At 39.9% G+C, this 27694-nt stretch overlaps 1 protein-coding gene across 8 annotated transcripts in view; it reads right to left on the minus strand.

The window, feature by feature from the left end:
* The window catches only part of rgs12b (regulator of G protein signaling 12b), a 47229-nt gene extending 21011 nt beyond the window's left edge, over positions 1 to 26218 (minus strand). For 6 of the 8 annotated variants that reach the window (XM_080881429.1, XM_080881427.1, XM_080881428.1 and 3 more), the window contains exons 1-5: positions 26066 to 26218; positions 23750 to 25045; positions 23379 to 23618; positions 22154 to 23128; positions 13410 to 13529 (exon numbers count right to left, since the gene is read on the minus strand). In XM_080881429.1, the coding sequence (XP_080737555.1) occupies positions 13410 to 13529; positions 22154 to 23128; positions 23379 to 23618; positions 23750 to 24811 (2397 nt within the window). In that variant the 5' untranslated portion in view covers positions 24812 to 25045; positions 26066 to 26218. Of the gene's footprint in view, positions 1 to 13409; positions 13530 to 22153; positions 23129 to 23378; positions 23619 to 23749; positions 25046 to 25403; positions 25526 to 25563; positions 25698 to 26065 lie in introns of those variants that run through there. The other 2 variants (XM_080881425.1, XM_080881426.1) reach the window with 2 other exon arrangements.
* Between the last annotated feature and the right edge of the window lie 1476 nt (positions 26219 to 27694).

The following is a 27694-nucleotide window of genomic DNA, read 5'->3' on the forward strand; positions in this document are numbered from 1 at the left end:
CGCACACACAAAGACTAGACTGTTTGTACGACAGGAACCTGTTCCTGGCTCAAACACTGGAACTTAAACGGCCACCCTTGGAAAGGAAAGAGATTCTACTCTTAGAGTAAAAGATGACAAAAATATAAAAGAGTGCTGATCATGTCTTGTGATTTTACATCACTACAGGAGACCACACCCATAACTGAACAAATGAAACATACACACGAACACACACAGAGATTCTGTCCATAAAAGCTGATTTAGAATTCATAACACAGATTTTCAGACTGCACACATTCATAAACACACACATCCATCTGAGGAGGAAGCTGTTGGGCTAACAGTCTCAATGTGTGCGTGCCACTGTGTTTACTTTTAAATATGAGGTGAATAGTGGCTGCCATTTAGAAGACCAGAGTAATCCTGCCAGGACGGGGGCTGTGAGAAAGCCTAGCTTGAGCATAGCTTAACTCAAGAGAGGCAAGGATGGAGTGAACAAGCTGATTAGGTTGTAATGTTTCAAACAAAAGTCAAAGAAAGGGTGTGAAGCTGTGAACATGAGCAAGAACGTCTTCCATGGAACCTCTGGGTTAGTATCAAATTTAACAATTTAACCAAAAAACATATACAAATCAATAAATAACACAGAGTAGCTTCTCTGAGTTGCCTATATCAACATCCCTGCAAATATGTATCCTCTGGAATTCTAGGATAAATCCCTGCAGCGCACTAAGAAATCAATATCCACTCTCAATGAAAGGAAGGAATGCGGATAGTGTTTGTTTCCCCACAAAAGAGCCACACAGGAGGTGTGACTCAGAGGCTGCCCCGGTGATAAATTTCTGTTTTACTTGGCTTGATGCCTTAAACACACTACTATCACACAGACAAAGGAGGAAACATGATGTAAACACATATGAATCTGACTGAGTACCCCTGGCTTAACACCTGCAGACATGTTCTCACAGCTGGCAGTTGATGTGCTAAATTAAGCAAACTTCACAAGAAGTGAGACTTCTGACTCAGCTCACCATTCCACTGTCTTACAGCTGTTATCTCTCACTTTCTTGAAAAAACACAAGACCAAAAGAGCCTACAAAAAGCAGATCTTTTCCGACATTTTTCACAGTCTCTTGCTTTGTTTCTACTTCTCTTTCTGTCTGCCTCCTGCTCTGGCTCAAAAGACATCTGGCTTTGAGAGGAAGAGAAGCAGCCGCCTCAAATTTTTGTTAGTCTGTCTTACTTTATCTCTATGCAAACGTACCACCACCAAACCATTTCTTTTTGAAAATAACAGACAGAATGACTTGTTCATTTTAACTTGTACCCTGTTCCTTTCCCAGGAGTCTTTCCTTATTCTGTCTTCATTCATATCCTGTCCCTTTGTTTTTCCTCAGCTGAAGGTAATAGATTCCCTTTCCTCACCGTGTACCTTGCTCATGGTAACGGTCCCATTTTCCGTTTATCTCTCCCCGTCTCACTTGTAGCGAGCAGAACAACACTTTAATGAAGTGAATGATATTTACACTCTCGGTTTCTTTCTCTACCTTGTTCCATCCCTTTGTAAAGTATACAGAAGACAAATCAAAACCAAGACTTGGTTATTGTTTTTTATTAGTATTATCAAAAATGGTTTTAAACATCAGGTAATGTTTGAATATTTAGTTAAGATGCTTCTATGAGCATTGATCGACAAATGAGTTAATAACAGAATTAAGACTCTCCTTCCACTCCTTTCACTTCCACTCTATTTAAAAAAAACACTGACTAGAAGAGCAGTTCCTCTGTGAATGCCACCTGTAAAGCACTGTGTGTGAACGTGTGGATGCATTACTCACTGTATTGGAGTTCCAGACCCGCTTGAAGGAGAGCCTCTTCCTGAGGCTCATCCTGCTCCCCTCTCAAAGAGGAGGAAACCCAGTGACTGTTTAATCTACATAACTGAACCACAAAAACACAATCACTCATGTGCACTGACGGAGTTTCTTCAGGACCTATCTAGGACTTGAAATCTTTGCAGACAGCTAACTTGGATGGAGCCATAACTCAGCAAGTCTATCGCACACTCACACCTTAGAATTAGCTTCAACTGCCTGTTAAAGTCGTATTAAGACACTGTTAACGTCCTTTTCCTCTCTTACAGCACTCTATAGCTCTCCCTCTTTTTCCCACACGCTGAGCTGACAGACTGACTAGGAAGTTCCATTCTCTCGCAAACACACGCACACACTGACACACACTCACACGGCTCAGTTTCCATAGTGACACGCCCCCATCAGGCAGCAGTTACTGAGAAGGGGAGGGAACAAAGGTCAGTCTGCCAATCATGTTGCAGCAAGGCCATTACCTCTCCACGCTTCTCCTGTTCCTCCCTGTTCAAATCAAAAACAGGCGCAGGTATGAGAAAATTCAACTTCTCGTCTGGTCACAAGTATCATGAGAAGGACAGAAGACTTTCATCTCGAGCAGCTGCTTCAAAAAGAGATGATTGGAAGTTCTGCAGGTCTGCTAAAAGGTCAAGTGAAAGCAAAGCACTTCACAAGACAGAGTGGCCTACTTCTGCGCACAAACACACACGCACACATAAACAAAGACTGCAATTGAACTTGTGCACATGGCCTTAGGCCTACCTCACTCCCCCTAATTTCCTGTTTTGTCAGAAAGAAAGAGCGTCTCTTAAACCTTTCCTACACATCAACATGATCTTTTTTTGGTATCACTGTCTTGATTGACTAACTGACTGATGACTCATTTCTATACTCAAACAACACATCCACTGAATGACTGTGTCATTTTAATTTGCTTGGAGTCCAGCAGACAGTAGCTGGCTCTGTGTTACACTGTGCTAGCAGTGTTTGTGCGGTGTGTTTATGTCACACGCATTGTGCAACCCATTTTCTTTTCTTCATTAAACAAAAGAGCTGAATATGAGAATACAAATGTTACCTGTGTAGTGTGCAGTGGATTCACAGCAAAGGAAAAAGTTAATGAGACAAGCACCTTTACCTAATGATTGATTTGTAGTGCTACATTAAATCTGCAGCATAGACTAGGGATTAAGTCTGTACCCTACACTGTAGCCTGACATCCAAGCACAAGTAATGGCAATGCAGACTGCAACAACTATGTTGTTTGGTAGTAATAAGCCATGTAAACACAGTATATTGACTTGCACAAGGATAATACCTCTGTCATACAATTGAATTGTGTCTAGCTTGCTCATTAGGTTAATAAAATCTTCATAGCTCTGACTACGTACATACACTCGGTTATAGTTTGGAAGTCTTCTATCCTCTCTGCGTTTCAGTAAAAGTAATTGTTCAAGATTTACTAGCTCCAAGTCCAACAGTTCTGATTAATGCAGGCACAAAAGCGCAAAAGTATAAATGCAAACAACAACATCGTCCATTACATATCAACGCACTACTATAAATTACACTTAAACCAAACATTTCCAATATCACCAGCTATGGACTAAGAGTCACAAAGGCAATGACAAGATCAAGATTCTTTTAATCTTGATTATTTAAAGTAAACATAGACAAACAGTCAAAAATGAATGCAAATAATAGTTTGCACTTACAAAACAAACTAAAATAAAATGAACACACAGAAAATATAGTTGGACTTTTGGTAAATTTCCTCAATACTGTCGAAAAACACCTTTATGTAGTATTATGATTTTTCTCATATTTTACCCTTAAACAAATAATCACCATATTACAGTAAAATAAACTAAAAGTACCACTAAAAGTAACATAAACCAAAATGAAACAAGCAATAAAAACTGCCAAACTTTAACAACTGTGGTCTGAACACAATTCTCCCAATACTGCACAGAGTTCACATGTTAAAACTGTTTATTTTTTAATGACAGTTCATTAACATCTGGTTTAGGAGTTCTACATTTCTTCTTTACAACTATGGACTGGGTTTTAATGTTACGGAGAATCCAAATATCCTTCAAACAGTTTTTTGTTTTTTTTTAAAGCCTTGTCATTATTTAATATTTGTTTTGGGTTTTTGTACTTTTATCTCAGGCTCTAAAATGTGACACCTCTCAAAAAAGCACCAAAAAGCTTGGCTTCACCCTTAAAAATAGTAAGACGACCAGTAAACAGTAGAAGCTATGTTGGGCCCTATGCCCATTACATTTCCTTCAACTTTCTATGGAAAAAAAAAAAATTTCAATGACTACTGGCCCATAACAGGACATTTTTCTCCTTTCTTTTCTACGCCACAAGCACCATTTGAGGCCATAGAGCGCAAAATGTTGTGCCATATTGTTAATGTTAACCTTACACGTCCCTGTATCATAGCAACATCAGAGATGGCTCCAGCACTCAGCGCCCCCACGACCACTCTACACACATTGACAGAGAAAGGCTGAAGGTGCTGCCAAGCACTAATTACCAGAGCTTTTAGTGCTAAAGGAGACTGCCCAGATGAAGTCTAATTTTTAAAAACGTTCAAGTTTCTCTGGTTCAGCTGATTTTATTAAATGCACCACAAACGCTAGTAAAGCCAGACTGATTAAATCCTAGCTGTGCCATTTGGGAAACACCTATCTGGTCAGCCACACATCTTTGACAACAGGGAAGAACCATGAGTAATGATAAGAAACCTGTGCTCAAACAAATCTCTTAACACAAGGGAAGAGATAGGTGGCAGGGCGCCACACAGGAAGAGAGGGATATGACAAAGTTTAGGTTGGCTAAATCCGCATCCTGGTGATAAAAGGAGAAAGAAAAAAAGAGCAGAGGCTGAGAGAACAAAAGAACAAGGAAGACGTTAGACAAAGAAATGTCGCATCTCTCACTCCTCTCTTCATCCTAATTCCTATGGTCGAGCAAGCAGCATTTTTCCTTTGTGTGTTCTCCTCCCTAGATAGACCCATGCTTATCCAACACAGAAGCATGTGAAAAGTCCTTATTAAGCACACATTTTTGCACTTCTAGAGTAAAACAAAGCTTCTTACACTGTCTTCGTTTAGAAACATTTACATTATTGAAATATATAACTAATAGGGTATTATTTAAATGTGTAAACAAGTACATTTGAAGACACGCTGCAATCCAAGTCTATGTTCCATCACCAGGTTTAACTGTCTCACTGACCTCTTTCAGTCTTTATAGATGCAGTATAGTGAAATACTGCTGTAAAATACTTCAAGCCTACAAATCTTACATCCAGAAATCCAGAAAGTAACTGGCATGTAAATTCAATGTTGCTGAATGTTTGGGGAAAAAGGCTCATTGGGGTGATAACGAACAGCAAACAGGAATTCAGTTGCAATCAGAATCAATCAGCTCAGTTACAAACCATCTTTATTAAAGAGAACACATTTTATTTCCTGCTAAGAAGGGTTTAGTTTGGCATCTATCCATTTGTTGCCCTTTATTGCAGACAATAACCCAACATTGCCCCCTGCTGTTGCCACTTAGGTAAGACAGAATTCATACTCTGTGTCAATCTCAGATCAATCAAAGTATGGAAGTGAATCAGCTAATAATGAATAGTGACTGCCAGGATTATAAGATACAGTGGAAATAAATGAGGTTAAAATCTATTTAAAGGTAGAAACGTAACAAAATATCTGCTTTATGAGACAGCTGTGCAGTATTTGTACTTGACGCACCATTAACTGTGCATCTGTTCCTTTTGCAAACTGCCTAATGTTTCCTTTGAAAGCTCACTCTTGAAACTGGTGACTTTCAGATCTTTTTTTAAGATGACACATTTTTTCAGTTTGGTATTTGAATTACAACGACTCATGTTGCTGTCATTAAAACTGCAAATATAGGTAGTAGTAAACTGTGATTCCACTGACTGAAACACTTGTTTAACAGAGATAAAAAGTACAGGTTCAAACACTGTTTTCCTATCATTTTATCTGCATTTTTTGACAATTTAAGTTAACAAAACACAATCTATCGACTGACTTATCACATGACACAGTTTGACTGTGCTGATGTGGTAAACTGTATCTGGCACTTGTTGAAGATAAAAAAGAAACACTTGTGTTTATTTGAAAGTGGAGCTGCGTCTAATGTGATTGCTGGCCTCCTGCGGTGTTTCATGTACAGGAGCAGTGTTGATCTTGTCTCATTGTCTCGTCATCTGATTTTCCTTCCCTAACACACTCTGCTCTCAGGGGATATCACGAGGAACAACACACACAAACAGTCACTTTGAGAGTACACACAGACACACACAGAAAAATGTGTGTGCAGGTTCTTATCTCTGGGTGTTCTTTTTCACTTTTTTAAGATATGAATGAGTTTTTTTATGCCTGAATGTGTGTGTCTGTGCTGTGTGTGCCGGGTCAGAGGCCTGGCAGGCTGCTCTTTTCTCACAACTGTGTTTAGTGAAATTATGCTCTGTGCTGCCTTCCACCACAGTGTCAAAACTCCCTGACAAAAAACTTAATATGTGTACACACACTCATACACAACCACCGACCTGTTAGGGAAGCGGTCCCCAACCTTTTTTGCGCCACAGACCGGTTTATGCCCGACAATATTTTCACGGACCGGCCTTTAAGGTGTCGCGGATAAATACAACAAAATAAAACTAGTACCGGTACCGAAAAAAAGAAGATTTATTCATAACACACATGAAAAGACCCAGGAAAACCAAGTTAACGATAAAAACGATAACAAAATAACGCTGAAAACCGATAGAAACCCTGAAAACTATACAATTCACACCTGAGCCTCAACTCTCGCGGCCCGGTACCAAACGACTCACGGACCGGTACCGGTCCGAGGCCCGGGGGTTGGGGACCGCTGTGTTAGGGTACATAAATACAGAATCACTGACAACATAACTGACCCACTACCTTTATACTTTGCATAAGAGGTGGTTTTTGCATTGTCTTTTTGCAACACAGTGGACATTTCTTAGAAAACGGCTTTAAAAAACCAATTTGATGAATGGATTCAGAGGACTCGAGAAAAGAATCAACAGGTTTTCTTTTACTTCAACAGAGCCAAAAGGAGCCTGCTGATTGGGTTGTGCATGATCACATGATCTGTCATTCCAGAGAGAGCCTTCACAACTAAACTCTGAGTGCATTAAATTCATTTTAACTTAAATAAATATGTTTTGGATGCCGATAGTGCCTAGAGGCCAACAGCAAAATAGAGAAGTGTCAGTAAACAGGAAGTTTGGCAAGGCCTTTCATAGCAATTACCAAAGAAAGATATGATTTTATGACTCAAACTCACACAAACATCCATTTTTATTTTCAACTGAACTTTAAGCATCTGTTCCAGCAATACTGTTCTGAAAAAGTCAAGATTGTGTAACAAAGCTATGATGCTACAAATGACAGAAGCCAGAGAGCCGTTACTGGGATTAAATATTTAGGATGCATCTCGCACACACTTGCATAGATTCCTTAACAAACGCACGCAGCTCGTTTACTCACAGGATCAACTGCCGTTTCAGAATCCGCGCTTGAAGTTTGCTGCTCCATGAAGGAAGAGACAAGTAATCCTCAGCACTGCATGTGAGAGCTCCCCTCCGTGCACATCGTCATCAGCTGTTGAATGTGCGTGTCTGCGCAGAACAAGTGGCAAAGCCCGATGGCTTTGAAATGTCCAAAACGCTACAGAATGTCGCCGTCGCTAGATATGGTTCTCTCTCTTATCCCCCCTCCTCCTCTTCTTCCCTCTCTATAGTCTCCTTTGCCCTGCCTCAATGCTCTCCCCCTCCTCTGTCTCTGCTTTTGCACCCACCCTTGTATAATTTCTATTCCACCCACACTGCTGTGGGCAGAGAGGCACGCACAAACACACACTTGAGACAAGTGCGTAGGCAAGGCTGCGGAGGGAGACCCCTTGCCATTAAGGAACACACCCACACATAAAATCAGGGTTGGGATGAATGTGTTACAACACATTGTGCTCTTCTGTCAACTGTTTAGTATGCCCCACGCTTGTCTGGGGCGTGGAGAGTAAACTGACATTCACGATGGCGGAGGGGAGGGCAACAAAAAGCAAAATAGGGAGGAACACACTCAGTGTTTTGCAGCAATATTTCCATTCAGCTGACAGCTATGACTGGTGTCTGTTGCCATGATTAGGTTGTTTATGACAGTTGAAAAGTAGCTGCATTCCTCAACGTGCCTTGACATACAGTGAATGTACTTGCCCTATTACCCCACACTCATCTCTGCTGGTTTTCCTCCACTTGGCCCAGGGGTGAAGACTGAGAATAAAGCAACACCTCGCTCACACTGATCACTGATAAAAAAGTCAAATGCATTCAGATTCAGTCTACTGCAGAACAGGATGTTTTCTCATTTAAAATCTATACATAAAGTGTTCTGTCAAAAACACATTCTGGTGCAATTTGAATAGAAAGATAGAGTTAGATTTTTGGACAACTACATGAAGTTCATTTTACAGTTCAGAGCTTTTATGTTTGGAAACTCCACCTGTACTCGACCAGCATTACACATAAAGTACACCAACTTCATGTGTTAGTACAGGAGACGAGGCATGTGGCCCTTTTACTGATACAAATTTGGGATGGGTAACTGATTCTTTAGACTTACTTAAACGTGTGTAGTGTCAATAGCAACCTTGTAACTAACTGATCATCAGAAACTGTGACCACCTGTATAAAAGCAGAGATTTTGATAGTCTAGGGCATTCAAATGTGTGTTAACACAATACCACAGTCACCTAACACCTGTAACACCTAAAGCTTGGCCAACAAACAGCAAAATAACCTCCAACACATCAGCAAATCTATAACAGAATGGATGAAAATTAAGAACCAAGGTGCTGCAGTTGCCCATTTAAAGTCCAGACCTCAACCTCACTGAAATGCTTGGATGGCCCTTTAAAAAAAGCTGTGCATAAACAAATGCCTGCAACCTGAAAGAAATGAAGCACTTATAAAGGAGAGTGGGCCAAAATTCTCCCACACTGATGTGAAAGTCTGATACAAACATACAGAATACAATTACTTCAAGTTATTGCCACTAAAGGTGGCTTTACATGCCACTGGGTGCATTTTACAGAGGATAGTATTGAGTCCTTTGACCGCTATTTTTTCATAACAAGCATTTTTTGTGGCTCTATACAGATTTTTCCCAAAACGGCTCTTTTGATAAACATTAGTAGTAAACATTAGTAAATGCTGCTGTCAACCCCTGAAGCCTCTGAAAACAGCTGTATAATATACTCTGTAGGGATAAAGGAAGCTTTCCAAAATGTGATACATTAACCCTAACCATGTCACCAAGGGTGAGTCTTGTTTCAACAGATAACCTGCATTACAAGCAGGGCATGGAGTTTGAAAGTAGTGGGAAAGAAAAACCCGGAGAAGGTCTAATGAAAAATGGTAGTTGCGTTTTTTTACATTCCAGTATAAAATTGTTAAACAAATAGAGGTCACTTCTTATTCCTAGCTTTGATTAATTTTGATGTTTTTATGAAGCATTTTATAATTTTGTGTTCATCAGCCAGATGTTATAGACACAAAAACAACATCTAAAAGGATGATAAATTAAAGTAACTAACATGTTTGGTCATAAAAGGCATTTCAAGTCTAGACCAATAATAAATGTTAATACATTTTGAGCACTGAGTCTTTGCTACGACAAGTAAATCACACTCTATGTAAGCTAAGATTTTAATTCATCTATGTCATAGTTAAGCACAAGGATTAAACCAAAAGCAAGACTTGATGATGCCTTATCCTTATAAAGATAAAGTTAATATGTGGCTTTATTCTAACTATGCTTAATAATAAATTTAATAGCAATAGCACTTTCTTCTGCTTCATTGGTGATCATTTGCTGAAACAAATATAGATAATGCTAATGTCTTAAATGTAATAGAACACTAAAAAAGACAAAAACCACATACATTAAACTGAAATAGCCATCTGTCAAGAAATGTCCATCTATTAAATGCCCAGTGTTCAGAATTGCATATAGGATATAAATAAAGTTTTAAAAGAAACACTGTAGTTTCCTCTGTAAAACTGCATTCTAACTTCAGTTAGAGTTATATTGAGATTTCAGGAGACTTGCATGCATTCTACTTAAATGACCAAGTCTACAAATTAAATAAACAATTGTAAGTAATGCAGAAAAATGCTGACAAAACAAATAGAAGACATTTCAATATTTTGCTATGTACACTTGATGATATATACTTGTCATTTGAAATACCCAAATTTTACAATACCTTTATAATATGCATTAAAAACTGGCCTGAGCTAACAGATAATAAAGCTCTTCATTTTATTTTATTAGGAAGCATCAAAATGATTTAATATTACAGCACCAGTTACTTCTTAGATTTAATAACACTCCCTGTTTTTGTGCCACTGGGATTTTGCTGGACCTGTCTTCAAGCTCAACACTGCACAGTGGAGAAAAATCTCACCTTCTTCCAACTATAGTTTTCTTTCAGCTCACTGTGCAAACAGCCACAAACGGCCCATTGTGAGAATTGCTTGGTGTTTGTGCATTTATTCTGAAACATTTCTTGTGACCGTTGTTAACTAAGTTCAATCGAGTACACTGCAGATTTCAAACCTCCAGGACCAGTTAAAAATGATGTGTTTGCTTTGAAATGGTTGACTCAGTTAGAGTTAGGTAGCTCTTTTTTTCTTGGTTGGTGATGGTCTCTAAAATAGCTCTCTGTGGTTTTAAACATTAGTATTCTGAAACAAAGGTCTGTGTGTACTATTCAACACGTTCTTTAGCGTCTGTATGTGTGTGAGCGTATCTGTATATGTCTAAGAAGACAAAGAAGTTAAATGCCTAACTAAAGTCCCACTAGGAGCCTGACACACTGAAGTCTGCAACTTGTGTGTGGGTGCTGCGCGACTGCGTAATAGTTAGGCTCTAGAATCAGATCTGTCACAAGACAAGAAGGGAACTAAGAGGCAGACTGCAGGTTTCCACCAATAGCAGTTCTCCCAATGTTAAAGAAGGTGATCCAGAGCTGCACCAAAACTGTTCGTCTTTCATCCACCTCTCTGCCAAGCTTAATCACATTCTTTACTGGCAGACAAACAAATGGACAAATGACACTAGTAAAATCATATTTCTCCCCCTGACAGATGAATACGAAACGAGCCTCAAACTCTGTCTTTTATTTCTGCTAAACGAGCCACAAACGCGCCTGCTCACACAGTCTGAAAGCAGCTCGAGCAGCACATCTAACAAGATCTCTGATAGTTGTGTGTGTGTGTGTGTGTGTGTGTAAATATGCTTGTGTGTCACCGATTTAAAGCTGGCATTTGTTTGTGTATTTTCATGCACAGCTCTTCCTGCATGTGTGTATATACACTGTGCATTTGTGTGTGCATTTGTATGTGTGTGTGCTTTTGTGTTGAGGCCGCACTAACGAGGGGAATGTCAGCTTGTTGCTCATCAGAGCTCGTTAGAAGTGCAGGCTAACACTTAGAACCCCATTACCCCCCACCATCGTCACCACACAAACACACACATACACACACACACACTCCAATCTCTCTCTCTCCTTCCCCCTCGACACAACACAAAGCCCTCTCTGTTTGTGGACATTACTGCATGTGCAGCGAGTGAAAAAGGCCTAACGACCGGAAGAAAAAGGTGGAATAGAGAGAGTGGGAGGATGAAGGGGTGAAGAAGAAAAAGAAGAAAAAGAAGAAGAGAGGAGCCCTGCCATTGGAAGCTCTGGCAATGGGACATCTACCCCTGTGAAGCTCATACAACAGTTGCCAACTCAAGTAGCAGAAATTCTACACTGCTTCCAATATCATCCTTGATTGTGTATGGTTTTTACATCGTAATCTGCTCTCAAGAGCCTGTAGGTGACGTTTGGACTTTCCATTTCGAATGCAAATTAAATATAGTTTGAAATGAACCTGAATAATAAAAGTGTGAAGTTAATTTGAAGGCTCCAAGTGTCTACTAATAGACTTTCGCTTTGAGGAATTCGATTCATTCAAAAGATTTTTCTCATTAAAAAAAAAGAAAAAAAAAAAGAAAAAAACCACACACACACAGCAGCTTTAATTTAGCTAAATAATGGTCTCACTGTTTAAAATACAAGTCCTCCACCTTAACTGCAGGCCCGGGACCTCTGCGGTATTTAACTCCCAGTCGTTTTCCCTCTTTCTCCCATGCTTCCTGTTGCCATCTACTGTGCTGTCCAATAAAGGGAAAAATGCCAAAAATGTCTGTTTAAAAAAAAAACTATCACCACTGATGCAACAGTGTGGGATTTGCTTATCTGCTCCCACGGTACCCCAGTCACCACTAAACGGCGGAAACATTAAGCTGTCCTCTGATCTCTATCTTAGAGCCAAAGCTACTGTTAAGAATTTTGGTGAAGGCAGCAGGACTCTACCGTGGTCTTGGCAACCTTCACGCAGACACACGTAGAGACAAGTCATGATGACAGCAACACTCTTTTACACTGTTATCACCAGGACAGTTTTATGATTCGCTTCCAGAAATGGAATTTCATAATAAAATCCCACCTTAAGTTATACAAACACAACCTAATACAAGTAATAATAAGTCTTTGTATCTTTCCCATCTAAGTCCAAAAATAGCAATTGCTGATTTTCTCTGTATTAAATCCTGTAAATAGGGATATTGTTGGGCAAAACTCATGGCTTTCAAATGACTGGATACTAGGTCATTTCTTGAAGCTAAAAGAAGCGCAAAAGGCTAATTCTTGCAACAGTGTAGCAGTGCTGCTATTTTCGCAGTTTATATTTAAGAAAACAAACAAAAGAAAATCATTAACTTGTCCCTATGACAGAACAGAAGCTTGATTTCTTTTTCTTGGAGAAATGTAAAGAGATCTTCTTCTGTTGCTTACTGGCCATCAGAGCTTTCAGAATCAACAATTTAAAAAAAAGCATATACAATCAGAATTTGATGGGGTCTAAGTGTCCTTACTTACACTCCTTGTGAACTTGGTGAAGCTCTGGAAACTTTTAGGTGGTAAAAAGCTAGAGATTGCTGGTGTGTGTGTTATTTTGACTATAGATCCCTCTAACTTTTTTATGTAATGTAATGGAACCAGGCTCTTATTTTCTCTTAGGGAGGGGAACAAATTAATGTTTCTGCTTTATGTTTATTTGAAATATACCGATGCATCTTTGTGGTGTTACATTTTTAAAATTAATAAAAACAAGTGAGTACAAAAGATGGCTCTGTTCTTTACTGTCTATGTTGCCATGGTGATATGAGAAGATGTATCAGCTTGATGCATCATGTGAGCATGTATGGAGTGCATGAGCTACTCTTACTAGAGACAGAGGCAACACCTGAGCCTCAAACATGACAGTAACACAGTAGCCAGTCTGACCTTAAATATTGCAGTAATGTGCATTACTTGTTGGTACACTTGTGTTGGAAAAGGTCCACGCATATAGATTGTGTGTTGTATATATGCTACCTCAAGATCATCCAGGGAGCGGGCCAAGCTGAGACGTTTGGAGCGTCCAAAGGAGCGCCTAGCTGAGGAGCGCTGCTGGAGAGGTGGGAATCCCATGGTCAAACCTCGGAAACGACCGCCCTGGATAGAAAAGAAACACACCATCAGTTTACATTCATATTGTAGACATTTTATTAACTAAAAAAATCTTTGTAAGCATGTCCATCTGTTCTTGCCCCATCTCAACAACTGTTTATTAGATCTACTTAAAACTTGGCTGGTCTATTGCTGGCACTCAAGAGTAATTGCAGTGCAAAATACGAGTTTATTTGGACGACTGATTCTCATATTTTTGACAAAAGCTGCTCTTTGTTTTACTCTTTCGCCATCAGTAACCGCTGCCTGCTCCACTCTGTGCGTAGGACGAGCTTACGGTGGAGATGTTAAGGGTTAGCGCTAATCCTAACAACAACCAAGGCCTAACTTTATTTAAATATTCTATTCTGCTTCCTGGTTTATTTAACGTTTAGATTTGCTTCGTGCATTCTTACTGTACTTGCTTTAGCTCTCAGTTCCTAGCAGCTTTAGAGTTTCAGTGTTCCATCACCCTGTGTCCTTTGTATTTAAGTTCATGTGTCTGTATTCCCCATTTAGGTTTTGCACTTCCTGCTTTATTTCCTGCGTTAGTTGTTCCTTGTGCTTTGCTTTTAGATTGCATCTTTGTCTCATCTCTTGTGATTCAGTTAAACCATTTCTCGTTCTCCCAGCTGTCTGCACTTCCCCTAATCGCCCTTATGTGTATATGTAGTTGCTGTATTCCCTTTGTCAGAGTGTTTCTTTATAGTTTATAGTGTTCCTCTTTTGGACTTTTGTTTGCCTTTTGGATTACTGCTAACATGCTTATAATAAACAGCTCACTTTAAGTTTATCATTGCCTACCTCCACATATTTGCACTTGGGTCCTCTACACGACAATCAGTCTGCATTTCCTTTAGAGTATGAGAGCACCAGTGGCTAAAGCAGCACGCACACATAGACTGGCTTTCTTCACAGCCTCATTGTGAACTGGCACAATCACAAGCACACGTACACATTCAAGGAAACTATCTTCATATTTGTCATCTGTAAACTATTCAGCAAAAGTCCTGAATCACCTCTTTTTTCTTTATATTTTGTTTCAGAGGAGCCAGACTTTCTGGTATTTGGTCTAGTCAAGGGCTTATATGCATATGAAAATAAAGTGTCTGTGTCTGCCACCACATTCTGCAACCACTTCACATTCACTGTCGAGTTTCTGGAGCTCTATTGATGTAAATGAACGCCATTCTTCAGAAAAAGATGCTCCCTCAACTCTTTTTATGTTTTGTTTTTTGTTACATCTTCCAGTGGGTTGAAATTTGGTGACTACAAAGATTAAATCATGATTTACTATTTTTTAACTCAAACTATTAAGTAACCCCTCACATTTTTGGGGGGGATGAGGGCAATCTCATCCTGCAAGAGACCATCCCATTAAGATTAACAAGCAGTTTCATTGTAGGGTAAAGGTGATCAAGCGGAACAACCTTGTATCAGTGTGCAGTGACCCTTTCCTTTGAAAAGAACATGTGGACACTAACTAACTTCATATTGTCTCTGTTTTTGAAACAGAGACAATATGAAAGTGGCATTAAATCTACCAAAATATTGGCGTGGAAATTGAAAAAAAAGATAGCGGAAAATACAATTTATAAAATTAGGGACCCAAGTACAAAAGTGATAAAAAATAAATTAAATGAAATACAGGAAGCCTTTGAAAGATTTTATAAAACCCTATACTCTGAAGCCCCGGGCGGGACTGAAGCTCAGATGGATAGCTTTCTGAACTCTCTAGACTTACCCACTCTAGATGAAGAACAAAATCAAGCAATGACAATGAATATAACTGAGGAAGAATTAAAAGCTGCAATTAATAGGCTTAAATTAAGTAAATCACCAGGACCAGATGGTTACACGGCAGAGTGGTATAAAGAATTTAAAAAGGAACTGATACCTGTCTTACTGCCTACATTGAATTGGGTTTTGAAAAAGGCACAAATGCCCCCCAGTTGGAAGGAGGCAATTATTTCAGTTATACCAAAAGAAGGCAAAGATAAAATGGAATGTGGATCTTTCAGGCCAATCTCTGTTCTTAACGTGGACTATAGGGCAGGGATAGCTCAGTAGGTAAAGTGGTCGCCCCATGATCGGAAGGTCGGCGGTTCGAATCCACTTAACGGCTACCCTGAGGTACCCCTGAGCAAGGTACCGTCCCTACACACTGCTCCCCGGGCGCCTGCTTAGTGGGCTGCCCACTGCTTCACTGAGTGAATGGGTCAAATGCAGAGAAAAACAAGTAATTTCCCCATGGGGATCAATAAAGTATCCATTATTATTATTATTATTATTATTATTAAACTTTTCACATCTATCATGGCCAAACGGCTAGAAGAGTTCCTACCAACACTGATATGTAATGATCAAACAGGTTTCATACATCAACGCCAAACACAGGACAATATACGAAAGACACTACACATTATGGACCATATACAAAAACACAAAATCAAAGCAATTGTGATGAGTGTAGACGCTGAAAAAGCCTTTGACTCTGTCAATTGGAAGTTCCTCTACAGGGTACTATATAAATTTGGCTTTCATGATATGATTATTAAAACGATACAAGCATTATATGATAATCCTACAGCCAGGATCAAAATTAATGGATGCCTATCCAACAGTTTTACCCTAAAAAGGGGCACTAGACAGGGCTGTGCATGGTCACCGTTACTTTTTGCACTATACTTGGAACCACTAGCTCAATCCATCAGGCAAAATAAGGACATTAAGGGAATTTTTATCAAAGGGACACAATATAAACTGGCTTGCTACGCGGATGACATTTTGATTTACCTTGGACACCCAACATATTCTTTACCCAAGCTGATGCAGTCATTTGAACAATACGGCCAATTATCAGGCTATAAAATTAATATAGGTAAAACCCAGCTACTCTCATATAACTACAGCCCACCAGAAGAAATAAAATGTAGCTACTCTCTGGTATGGCAAACGGAGTGTTTTAAATATTTAGGCATAAATTTACCGAAAGACCTTACAAAACTATTCGAACAGAACTACCTACCCTTATACAAAAAAAATAAAGGAAGATATAGTAAGATGGAATTTAATTCCTTTCTTTAGTTTTAATTCAAGAATTGATTCTATTAAAATGAATGTATTGCCAAGATTTTTGTATCTATTTCAAACCCTACCAATAGAGATTAACCAAAGTCAATTTAATGAGTGGGATAAAATGTTATCTAGATATATATGGCAAGGTAAAAGACCAAGGGTTCGCCTTAAAACACTACAGCTGGCTAAGCAAAAGGGAGGATGGGGCCTCCCTGACCTCAGATATTATTATTTTGCAGCGCAGATGAGAGCAATAATATGCTGGTGTAACCAATCATACACTGCCCAATGGAAAACCATTGAGGAACAAATGCTGTCTATACCTATTCAGGCAACTCTAGCTGACAATAACTTACAAACCTATATAAAAAATACTGATAACATGTGGGTGAAAAGGACCCTTAAAACATGGAGAACTATTATAAAGGAATATAAACTCGAGACCAATATTACAGTTCTTAAATGGTGTGCTTACGACTCAGAGTTCAAACCTAATGAACTGGATTCTAGATTCAAGGACTGGACAGGTAAGGGCATAACAGCCCTGTGCAGTATAATGAAGGATGGAAAATTGTTCAGCTTTGACATGCTTAGAAAAACATTTTCATTAGAAAAAGAAGACTTCTATCGATATCTGCAGTTAAGGCACTATGCCGACACGAAGATGAGAAACGTAACAATGATAAACACACGCTTGATGGAACTGTTTATAAAAAGCTATAACTCAGAAACTATTGATAGAATTGTATCATGTCTCTATAAGGGTCTAATGGATTTGAAACCACATTCGACTTCATATATTAGAACAAAATGGGAGAAGGAAGGAGGGATAAAAATATTAGAGGAAGAATGGACGGCAATATGGAGATATCAGTGGATGTGTACCAGCTCACAAAAGTGGAGGGAATTTGGCTGGAAGTGCCTAATTAGATACTTTATAACACCTTCTCAGAAGTCTCATTATGATGATAACCCCCCTGCTTGTTGGAGGAACTGTGGAAATCAAAGTGCAAATCATTACCATATTTTCTGGGACTGCTCAATCTTGAGGGATTATTGGAGAGAAATACATAATGCCTTACAGGATATCTTTAAACGTGAAATATCTCTCGAGAGTAAGACTATGTTCTTTGGATATATACCTCAGGAATGGCCTAAATATGATAAACATTTAATAAATATTTTATTGGTGGCCTGTAAAAAGAATATCACCAGAAAATGGTTATCCCCAGAGAGCCCAAACATAAGTACATGGATGGAAATCACAATGGAAATTTATAACATGGAAAAGATAACAGCTTCTGTTAACCACAAGCTGGAGAAATTTACATCATATTGGGAAAACTGGGTTAAATATATCACGCCTCATAGGCCAGATTTTACTATTACAAGCCAATAATTATGATGTATGTATATATATTTATAGGATCACCCCATACCAACACATCCGTGTTTTTTTTTGTTTTTTGTTTTTTTGTTTTTTGTTTCTTTTTCCTTTTTTTTTCTTTTTTTTTTTTTTTTTCTCTTTTCTTAGGTTTGTTAGTTTTGTTTTTTGTTTTTTGATTTTCGGATTATGTGATGGTTTCAATTACTTCTATCGTTGTAAGTATTCTTCCCTTATGACTTGGATGTAAATTAAAATACTATTTCAGTATTTAAGGCAGATAACCTAAGTATGAAGAATGCTTACATGATGTACATACTGTGAATGCCTGCTTTTGAAACCTTAATAAAAATATGAATTAAAAAAAAAAAAAGAAAAGAACATGTGGACACTAACTAGGCCAACAAAATACCTCTTATAGAATAACAGAGCTCATATAGTGACTAACCATTCAGGTTTTTACCCTAACACGACACACAAATAATGGTGAAATATTAGCACTAGTGTCCTATTCTTATTCATGAGAAATTTCACCACAGTTGATAGATGGCAAATATACTTTGTAGGTGACTGGAGGACAGTTTAATAAAAAAAAAAAAAAAAAAGATCATCATTATTATTATCACAGATTACTACTGTATGTAATCATTATCATCTGTTAGTTAACCAACTATGATATGTATTCTGTCAAAGATAAAAGGGAAAGAATGTCAGTTTATCTACAGTTTACATCAAATCTTCCGAATGATATAATAATATTAGATTTCCTTTGTTTTTTGGCTGAACTTTAATTGGGTTAATCAGAAAATTTCACTGAAATTCCTTCCATGATGTGACCTGAGGCATAAGTGGGCAGGCTGCATACCACATGGGCACTAACGGCCTAAGCACCAAATCTCCAGGTCAGATTGCAGCTAGTTGGCCTACTCATTGCATCTCAGTCTTCTACATTTTCTTTCTATATTTCCTGACTCTTACTATCTTTAACAATATAAACTTTAAAATAAAATGTAAAAAAAATATGCAGCACTCTAGATTTCATTCATCCAGTAAAAATATATCTGTGATTTCAGCTCTGTTGTTCCAGCCGTCATAACGGACTAAACCTTCCTAAGGAGCTCAGCACTACTAATGATAACTATAAAAGGGCACAAAACATTTGTATTACCAACATACACCATATTCTAAACTGCCATATTACATACAGTAATAAAAAGTGGGTTTTTTGGCTCCCTAAATCGGCACTCAGTCATTGAACGTTTAAGAAACCCAACCGTGTCTGCACATGCATGGGTTGCTGTTTTTGAACTAAATGTTAAATTCCACATGTTACACGGAGGCGTGTGCAATCCTGTGATTTTGCATGCAATACCAGAGAGCACGTGAGTCAAATGCACAGCCACAGAGGTAATACAGAGACACGCAGGTACACACAAACAGTACTAGCAGAACTCCTCTTGAGCAGCATGATGTGCTTTTGCAGTTTACTGTAGCATATTTCACTGACATCCCTACTAAGTGTAGTTCCATGTAGTATTTATTATACCAAGGATACTTAAAATTGTATAGTGTTCATAGGAACACTACATTGGAAACCCACCAATTAGTGGAATAAAGTTAAAACAGCCAAGCTGTTGCACTATGCCATAAACTGCCGCCTAAAAATAACCACATCAGGGTCGTGAACATTTATTATCCAAAGCCATTAGACAATAACGTAACCACTCTGAGTGCTGTTAAAGAGGAGAGGAAATTAGTGCTGTTTTGCCTTCACAAGTGTACAATTAACCTTTTAACAACTGTTGCTCTTTAATCCTTTGAGAACAACAATATTCTGCCTTCTTTCTCTTCTCTTACAAATTGCATCCGTCTACTTTTCTAGTATTATAAGAGGACGCACACAATCAGTGGCCCTGTGTTGATTAATGAGTAATTAGCCAGTGCTGACAGGCTTCAAATGCAGGTAGAATCTGACTGGCTGCTTAGGAGCAGGTCTCCTCTGCATTTCATCATGCGATGACCAGTGGTGTTGCCTGGATACTGAGTCACTTCTGCATTTGTGTGTGTGCGCGCATGTGTGTCAGACAATGCAGATTTGAACACTTAATGGCATATGCAGACACAATCATTCTCACAGGACCTCTGTATAACCAGTGAGATTAATCCAAGTTTCACTTGTAACTGCAAGAGAGCTTAAAGCCAACAAAAAGGGGGATTTTTGGAGAAGCTGAGATTTAGGTTGAAAGGGAAATGATAAAGTGTCGATCTGACTCACTGGTGCTGTGGTTGTTTTGGGCGTGGTTGCGCCAGAGCCTTTCCAGAGAGAAGAGAATGTGAAACGACTAAATTTTAGTGGAAAATCCACAGCCTTTATCTGCGTAGCTGATCTTGACGCCCTCTCCCTCATACGCACACTCATAAACAAACAGATGCGCTTCATGTTTACAACAGCACTGCTATCAACATAAAAATAACAAAAGCAAAACCAGACACATGTCCTGTAAAAACAATAACAATGTGAACAAGTATAATTTGAGCTTAAAATAAAAACCTAAAACATCCCAAAATATAGATTGTTTTGTTTATGAATTATAGTAAACAGCAAACTGACTGATATTTTTCAGTCCTTTTCTATCTTAACAAACAGCTCGCTTTTCATTTAAGCTCTAATTCGTGTACACTCACTAGGTCACATTTATCAATATTCAACTGTTTGTTTTTAAATCTAACAATCCAACACAAACTTATTGTAGTAGTATTTTCTGTTACTGAGTCAATCATAATCATAGATGAACAGATTTTTATCAAAAAGTCGTGAAAGACTTTAAAAAGAACTGATTTTTCTTTTCTTTTTTTCTCGATTTTAGCTGAAATAAGTCTGCAGAGGTTTAGTTAGTGAAACAGTGCCACCATGTGTCAAATATTAAGAGTCAATTAATGTTAACGCCTTACTATGTTACATGCAATAGTTAACAAGAAAAATGAAAACAACAACAGTCTTACACAACTGTATCTGTTTTGTTTTTTGGCTTACCATAATCACCACAGTATCCAAAACTCTGCTTCTCCAGTCCGAGGACATGGTTCATATCCACCTTCCTGCCTCTGTCTTAAACACTTACTCTGGTTGTCCCTTAGAGTCCCTGGGACACTGTTTTCTAAGATATCTGTTGGAGGAAGTCCCAGCCTCCTTTAGTATCAAAACAACTATCTTCTGTACGTTAATATAATAATACGCAACATGTAGATGTAGGCAGGCATAAGTGGCTGTTTTCTATATTCGTGCATGAGCATTTCTGTTCACAAGCTGATTAGTACTTATGGAATCTAGTCAGGCTGGATATGCAGTATTGTACCTTTTCCTCTTTGCATTTCCTTGTCATTTTCTGAAAACAATGATCAGCCCATCTACTATATATATATATATATATATATATATATATATATATATATATATATATATATATATATATATATACCAACCATAAAAACAGGAAGTGTATTTTCAGACAACAATGCAACCAAGCTATTTTTAAAATTATGCCAAATAGATAAGAGGATACTACACAATTACTTCACTAAACCTTAAACCTGCTCTGCTGTTATGCTGTTAATGCCATTACAGTGGAAAACAGGTGGTTTTCAGGTGAAGGCAGCTATCTGGCTAATGCATAATAAATGATCTGATACTGGAGCAGTGAGGGATAAATAACATATCAATCCACTTGCACTAAGTCTAGGGATAGAGCCAGCTGGGTGCTGTAATTATCCAGTGACTTTCAAAACAAGTTAAAAGTTTTGTATCAAAGTGAAATGATACTTTGATCACAGAAGGAGTGAAATTCTAGGCCTTGAGAAAACGATGCCCACGTGGATTTATAGCCTCAATAAACTGTCGTTTTGAACAGACTCTACACAGAATAAATTTCAACAACAGAGATGTGCGATGGGGGATGCCAGCTGCATACTGGGCTTCTCATCTCGCGGTCAGTTTTAACACAACTCTCCCAAAACCTACAAACTGACACTACACAGCACTTCAGGGAATATCAAAAAGTTATATGACGGATTTGGTTATGTAAATAAAATGAATAAAGTTACACAAAATAACTCTGTTTATCCAGAATTTTACTAAATGTAATACTTTTAAAACTTTCTTAAAACATACCTTTTTCTCTCCCTCCTTGACATTCCCTCCTCGTTTCTTCTCTTTTTCACTTCTCTCGGCTCCTGTCCGCTCCCTGTCTCCTGTACCAAATAACTTCTTAGCCCACTCATCTTTCTGAACAGCCAGCCGGTGGGTGTGGGGATGTGACAGAGGTGGAGGCTGGCTCCCTCCAGGTGGTGGCAGGTGGTCTCCAGGCACCAGCGGGGCGCGATAGCGGTCGGCTGGGATCTTATTCATCGGTGGGGGCAGGGTGCTGCAGTTGGCAGATGACCATCCGTCAGTGGATTCTGCGTAGGATTCCTGATCGCTGCTGAGGCCCTGGAGGTGGCTGTGGTGGTGCTGCTGACGCCAGTCTCTCAACACATGGACTGGTAGCCACCTCTGCGGTTCCACCCCTACTGCTCCTCCAGCCCCTCTCCATTCTCCTCCCCCAACAGCTCCTCCCCGCTTCCCTGATGAGTAGTGGTGTGGGTTGACCCCTCGTGAGTGCCTGACAGGGACATCAGGGTGAGATAAGGGGAGAGGGTGAGGAAGATCAGCCAGGTGGGGGTCATTACGATAATGGCCATTTCTCAGCGTTGGAGGAGGTGGATGAGAAGCTGCTGCTCCCAGAGTGGGACTCCAAGCCTGCTGCGATGACGGTGGGCTGTCCCAGTGGCGCGGCCCAGAGACGTGGTTGTGATTTGGAGGACCTCCAAGGTCAACTAAAAGCACTCTGTTGCTCTTTTCCTCTGGTAAAAAGTTGCCAATCCCACTATCGCTGTTGCTACTGGTGCTGTGGTTTTGCTGGGCATCGTTGTCTGGGTCATGGAAAGCACGGGCGCGAACCCCTTCGATGTTGTCTCCCATGTCCCGGTAAAGGACAGAAACAAACTGGAGGAGAGGCTGAGAGCTGGGTGGGAATTCCAAGCAGCCACCTGTGTCTGGGTCAGGGGTACACTCAAAGCCAAACCTCCTGGCAACACCCAGATGGACCTGAGGAAGTAACAGTTACTGAGAGTTTGTCCTAATGCAATACAGAAAAAGTAGCTGCTAATAAATCTTTGGCTTACAACCATCGCTTCGACTAGAACAAATTAGGTTCACCAGATTTAAGATATATGAGTAACTTCTTGAGTACTTGATCACTGTGTTGTAATATTACCCATGCCATTAAAAAACAAAACAAAAAAAACAGACATTCTGCAGATATTTCCTTCCCATCAGTTTAAATTGTAACGCTTACTTGGTGGTGACACAGATCTGGGTCCACAATAAACACATGACAAGAAGTCCTTAAACTCCCCTCGTCATCTCGTGCAATGCTGAAGTGCCTATCATCATGGTCGTCTGTAGCTTGCATCGTTACCAGTCCGAAGAATCGCCGGTCATCGGGACAACATGCACTGAAGGCTAGTTTTTCTGCAGGATAGGTGGCCAGGACCTGACCTCTGTCACTGCACAGACGCACACTGTCATGCATAACCTGGTAGGATATAATTAATGCATGTTACCAAACTTGATACCAGGGAAAATATGGTTAACAATAATAACACAATCACATTAAAATTAACACAAGGGGAAAAAAAGAAGAAGAAAAAAAACCTCCACTCGCACCTTCATGAGGACCAATGAATGAATCTTTTGCTCAGCCCGGAGGCGCCTCATGCTCCCTCTGATGGCCTGCAGACTGTCACTTTCTAGATTTGTGCCTGTGGAGGCGAGCTCAATGGAGCCCAGATAGCCAACAATCATTCCCACATTGAGGATACCCTCACTGGGCTCTAGGCCCAAGTCGCCACCATCTCCATCATCAACATCCTGCTCTTCATGGTGTTGAAGGTGGAGATGCCGAAAGTCTGATTCTAGGAAGACCGAATCATCATTCAGAACTTGGGCCATCTCCTCTTCAGAGAGCAGGTTTGGGTTGCTCTGGGAATGTGAGGAATTCCGATATGCTGGGAATTCGGAATCAGACAGCGGACGTGGCTTTGACGAGGACGTACTTACTCCAGGTCTCTCTTTGTCTGAGCTGCTGGAGGAGTGGCTGGAGTTCTCAAAGATCATGTTAAAAATTCCTCCAGACTGCAGCTCTGCCACCACCTTCTCTGCCCGGTTGATGCCCAGCTGCTTAGTGTCCAGTTTGGGTTTGTACCAGCCTCCACGGGCTCCACAGCCTGACCTGCTGTTGTTGTTATTGTTAACACTGTTATCACAGAATCCATCCAACTCATCATCACTGGAGCATGAGTCCAGGTAGGATGCCGCCATTGTGTTGCTGCTATGGTGACGACCGCCGGCAGAGCGTTGGTGGTGTCGCCTGTGACGTTCTCCCTCAGCGATTACTAGTTTCAAAACACCAGAGCAGCGTCCGATCAGTTTGACCACATCTTCGTGTGACGCCTTGGAGACGTTGATGTCATTCACAGAGAGGATGTAGTCCCCGGAGCGCAACCCCACATAGTCAGCAGGGCTTCCTTTCAGGATACAGCTAAGGACACAAGGGCTTTGGCCTGACAGCGTAAAGCCATACCCTGTTCTCCCTCTTGCTACCTCCACAGCCCGTATACAACCCTGCTGAGACTGAGGGAAGTTCAGACCGCTGCCACCGATGGGGCGCCTTTTGCATGACACATCCATTTGCCTGGACATTGTGCCAGGAAATTTTCTCTTGTCCATTTATTCAGTGAGTTTCAATTTACATTTGTCATTGTAGGTCCCTAATCTCTACTAAAGCAAGAACGCAGCGTGCCTCCAACGTCTTCTCGTCAAGCAGCCCTGGCGTCAGATTGCTACGAAAAATGAGCAGCAGTTCAAAATGCAGCAGGTGGGTGAGAACCCAAGCCTCAGCCTTGGCACCACCTTGCTAGGCCTCCCATCCTGGTGTCACCATCTTTTCTCCGGGCAGGTTACCTAAAGTACAAAAGAACAGAACCAAATCAATCATGACCGATTTCTTAACCCTAACATGCTTAACATGTGGGCTTCTACACCAAATGCTCTTGGGCCCATGTAAAGTGTTCTATCAGATCACTGGAAGTTGGGAGGACACAGCCACACCTATAAAGTCACCAGTTCTGTCAGGTCTACAGAGACCCAGCCCAGCACACCTGTGCTGTGCAAAAACTTCACAACTTTCTCCTTTTTTCCCCCAAACAACTTTCGCTTTTGTTTACGTTAAATAAAAGCTCAGTGTGATAAATGTGAGCACATATGTTTTAACTCTTGTTAGAAGGACACTGACATTAGCTGGGACTAGCTGACGCGTTACCGTTAGTTTAGTTAGCTGTGCATGCTAGCAGAGTTATCCCTGCTTGAACAGTGCTGTGAGTTAACACCCCAAACAGCGCGTTTATTACTTTACGCTGAGAAACGCATGCTTCTTCTCAGCTTATGGAGTTACTGTAAGTTTTCTCTTTTTTTTTTCTTGCCGTGACTCGCTGTTCAAAAGCGCATCCACCCGTGCTTAAACTGTAGTCCCGCCCCTCGATTTCCAGATCTTTGGAATGTCGGTGCGTAACCGTGGCAACGGCGGCGTACACAAACTTTCCCATCTTGTCATTGGCTACTCCAGTTGTCAATCGGATAGCGAACAGTTATGCGGACAAATTGACAAAAGTTAGATAGAGAAATCACAAATAATAAAAAAAAGTACTAACGGTAGACGATTCCACAGGTGTCAGAAACGCAGCGGGAGAGCGAACTCTGCAGCTGCTAGCTTGTTTAATCACGGGGAGTTTTATTGGAAGCACAGCAAATTATCTGTGTCTTTATAAGCAGAAAACAGCACGAAGCGAAAACAGCTGGCTGAAGTGGTTGTTAAAAAAAAAGTAGGGATGGCTAAGTAAGAGGTGGATGCAGGTCTTTTTCATGTTCCGACAAAGATGTTTGGAGCAGACGGTTCACTCAACACAAGATTAACATCTGACTTACTTGTCGGTGTCCGGCGGTGATGCTCCCCGAGAAGTTTCCATAGTTGCGTAGCTAAGGTTAGTTGGGTAAACTCAGGGGCGATGGGTAAACAAAAGAAAAGGCTGCACCATCTGGCGAAGTAGCCTTAAGAGGAGGAGGACTGGAGGAGAGGGAGGTGTGTTTAGAGTGGGCAGCGGAGGAGGGTGTACAGATGATTGGAGGGGGGACTTTTAACAGCCGAAATGATACAGAATTAAAGTTCACCAACTTCGTAGCCATGTCATTTCATGTAAAAGTGCGATCCAGTTGATTGAACTTAACCAAAACTCGCAATATTGTGCAATTTGAACTAAACCAGCCAGAAATCTGCAAAAGTGTGGAGAAGTGTGCAATAAGCTAAACTATAACATCCAAATGCGTTCTAAACTGGAACAAGTTATAGTTCACTAAACTTAAAAAATAAAAGCTAAGGGTGGGTGTGGAGGGTGGAGGGGAGTGCACTCAGGATGTCTACATTTTAGAATCAACTGTCTTCACAAAGCACTGTATTTTTATTTTTTAACCCAGAATTTATTAAATATTTAGCCTAAAAAGTATCCTGCTTATTAGTAATTAAATTTGAAGTTTAACAATGAATCCACCAATTTAAAAAAAAAAAAAAAGATTACACATATAAAAGTATAATAGCTCTGACTGGAACAACTGGTTATAGCACACCAGACTTGTTGCTTTAATGCTTTAGGCTTCATCACATCTCAGTGTGGCTCCACTGATGTGCAAAAAGAAATGCCAAAAGAAGCCCCATCAGTTGTCAGCTACTACTCTTTCAGATGATGTGATGTAAACTTCAGCTATAAGAAGCATCTACAGTTGCTTAACACCTGTGCCATCCTGATTTCAGTGCTTCACAAACCATATGGCAGCTGCCTAGTAATCCTGCTAATATCTTTTAATCAGGAACACCCATCTTAATGATGCTGTAAAATAAGAGCATGCTTTCATACAGTGTGGTCTATAAAAAGGAATTTTACTGCCTAGCTGAGAAAAGGAAATTGTACAAAATGTGATAACTTGACCGTGTAATCGGTCAGTTAGTTTTACGGTGTGGACCTTCACATGAGCACATCTCTCAGTTACTTGTGTCCCCAGATTGGCTTGACCGCTTTGTGGTTAATTGAAGTTGGCTGGCAACAGCTTGTTCTATCTGGATAAGACGAGGACGAGGCAGAGCATTTTAAACGTCTGTCACCCAACAGGTTGATCGTGTTAGAGACAGACACACAAGGGGTCCTGTGGGTACAAAGCAGCCATGATTGTAATATTGTTATTTGCAAACACAGAGTACCTTTAGCTGGTTTACAGTCAGAGTTGTCATCCGTGACTTACAGCTCTCACTCAGCAAATCAAATCTCAGAACGGGGTTACATGTTTAAATAATTTATTTCTACAACAGATCATATGCAGTGATTAATCTCTTTGAAATATTAAAATTAACAAATACACAATCTCTTCCAGTAATATTTCTACAGGCAAATGTAAATAAAAGAGGGGAACACAAAAAAAAAAGAAAAAAAAAAAGAAAAAAAAAAAAAGATGTGGACACTTCAGGTTCTTTCAAAGATCCTGCCTGAAGAAAATGTAAAGAAAAGC

This window comes from Rhamphochromis sp. 'chilingali', assembly GCF_963969265.1.
Source record: "Rhamphochromis sp. 'chilingali' genome assembly, chromosome: 4".
In the NCBI taxonomy this organism is placed as follows: Eukaryota; Metazoa; Chordata; class Actinopteri; order Cichliformes; family Cichlidae; genus Rhamphochromis; species Rhamphochromis sp. 'chilingali'.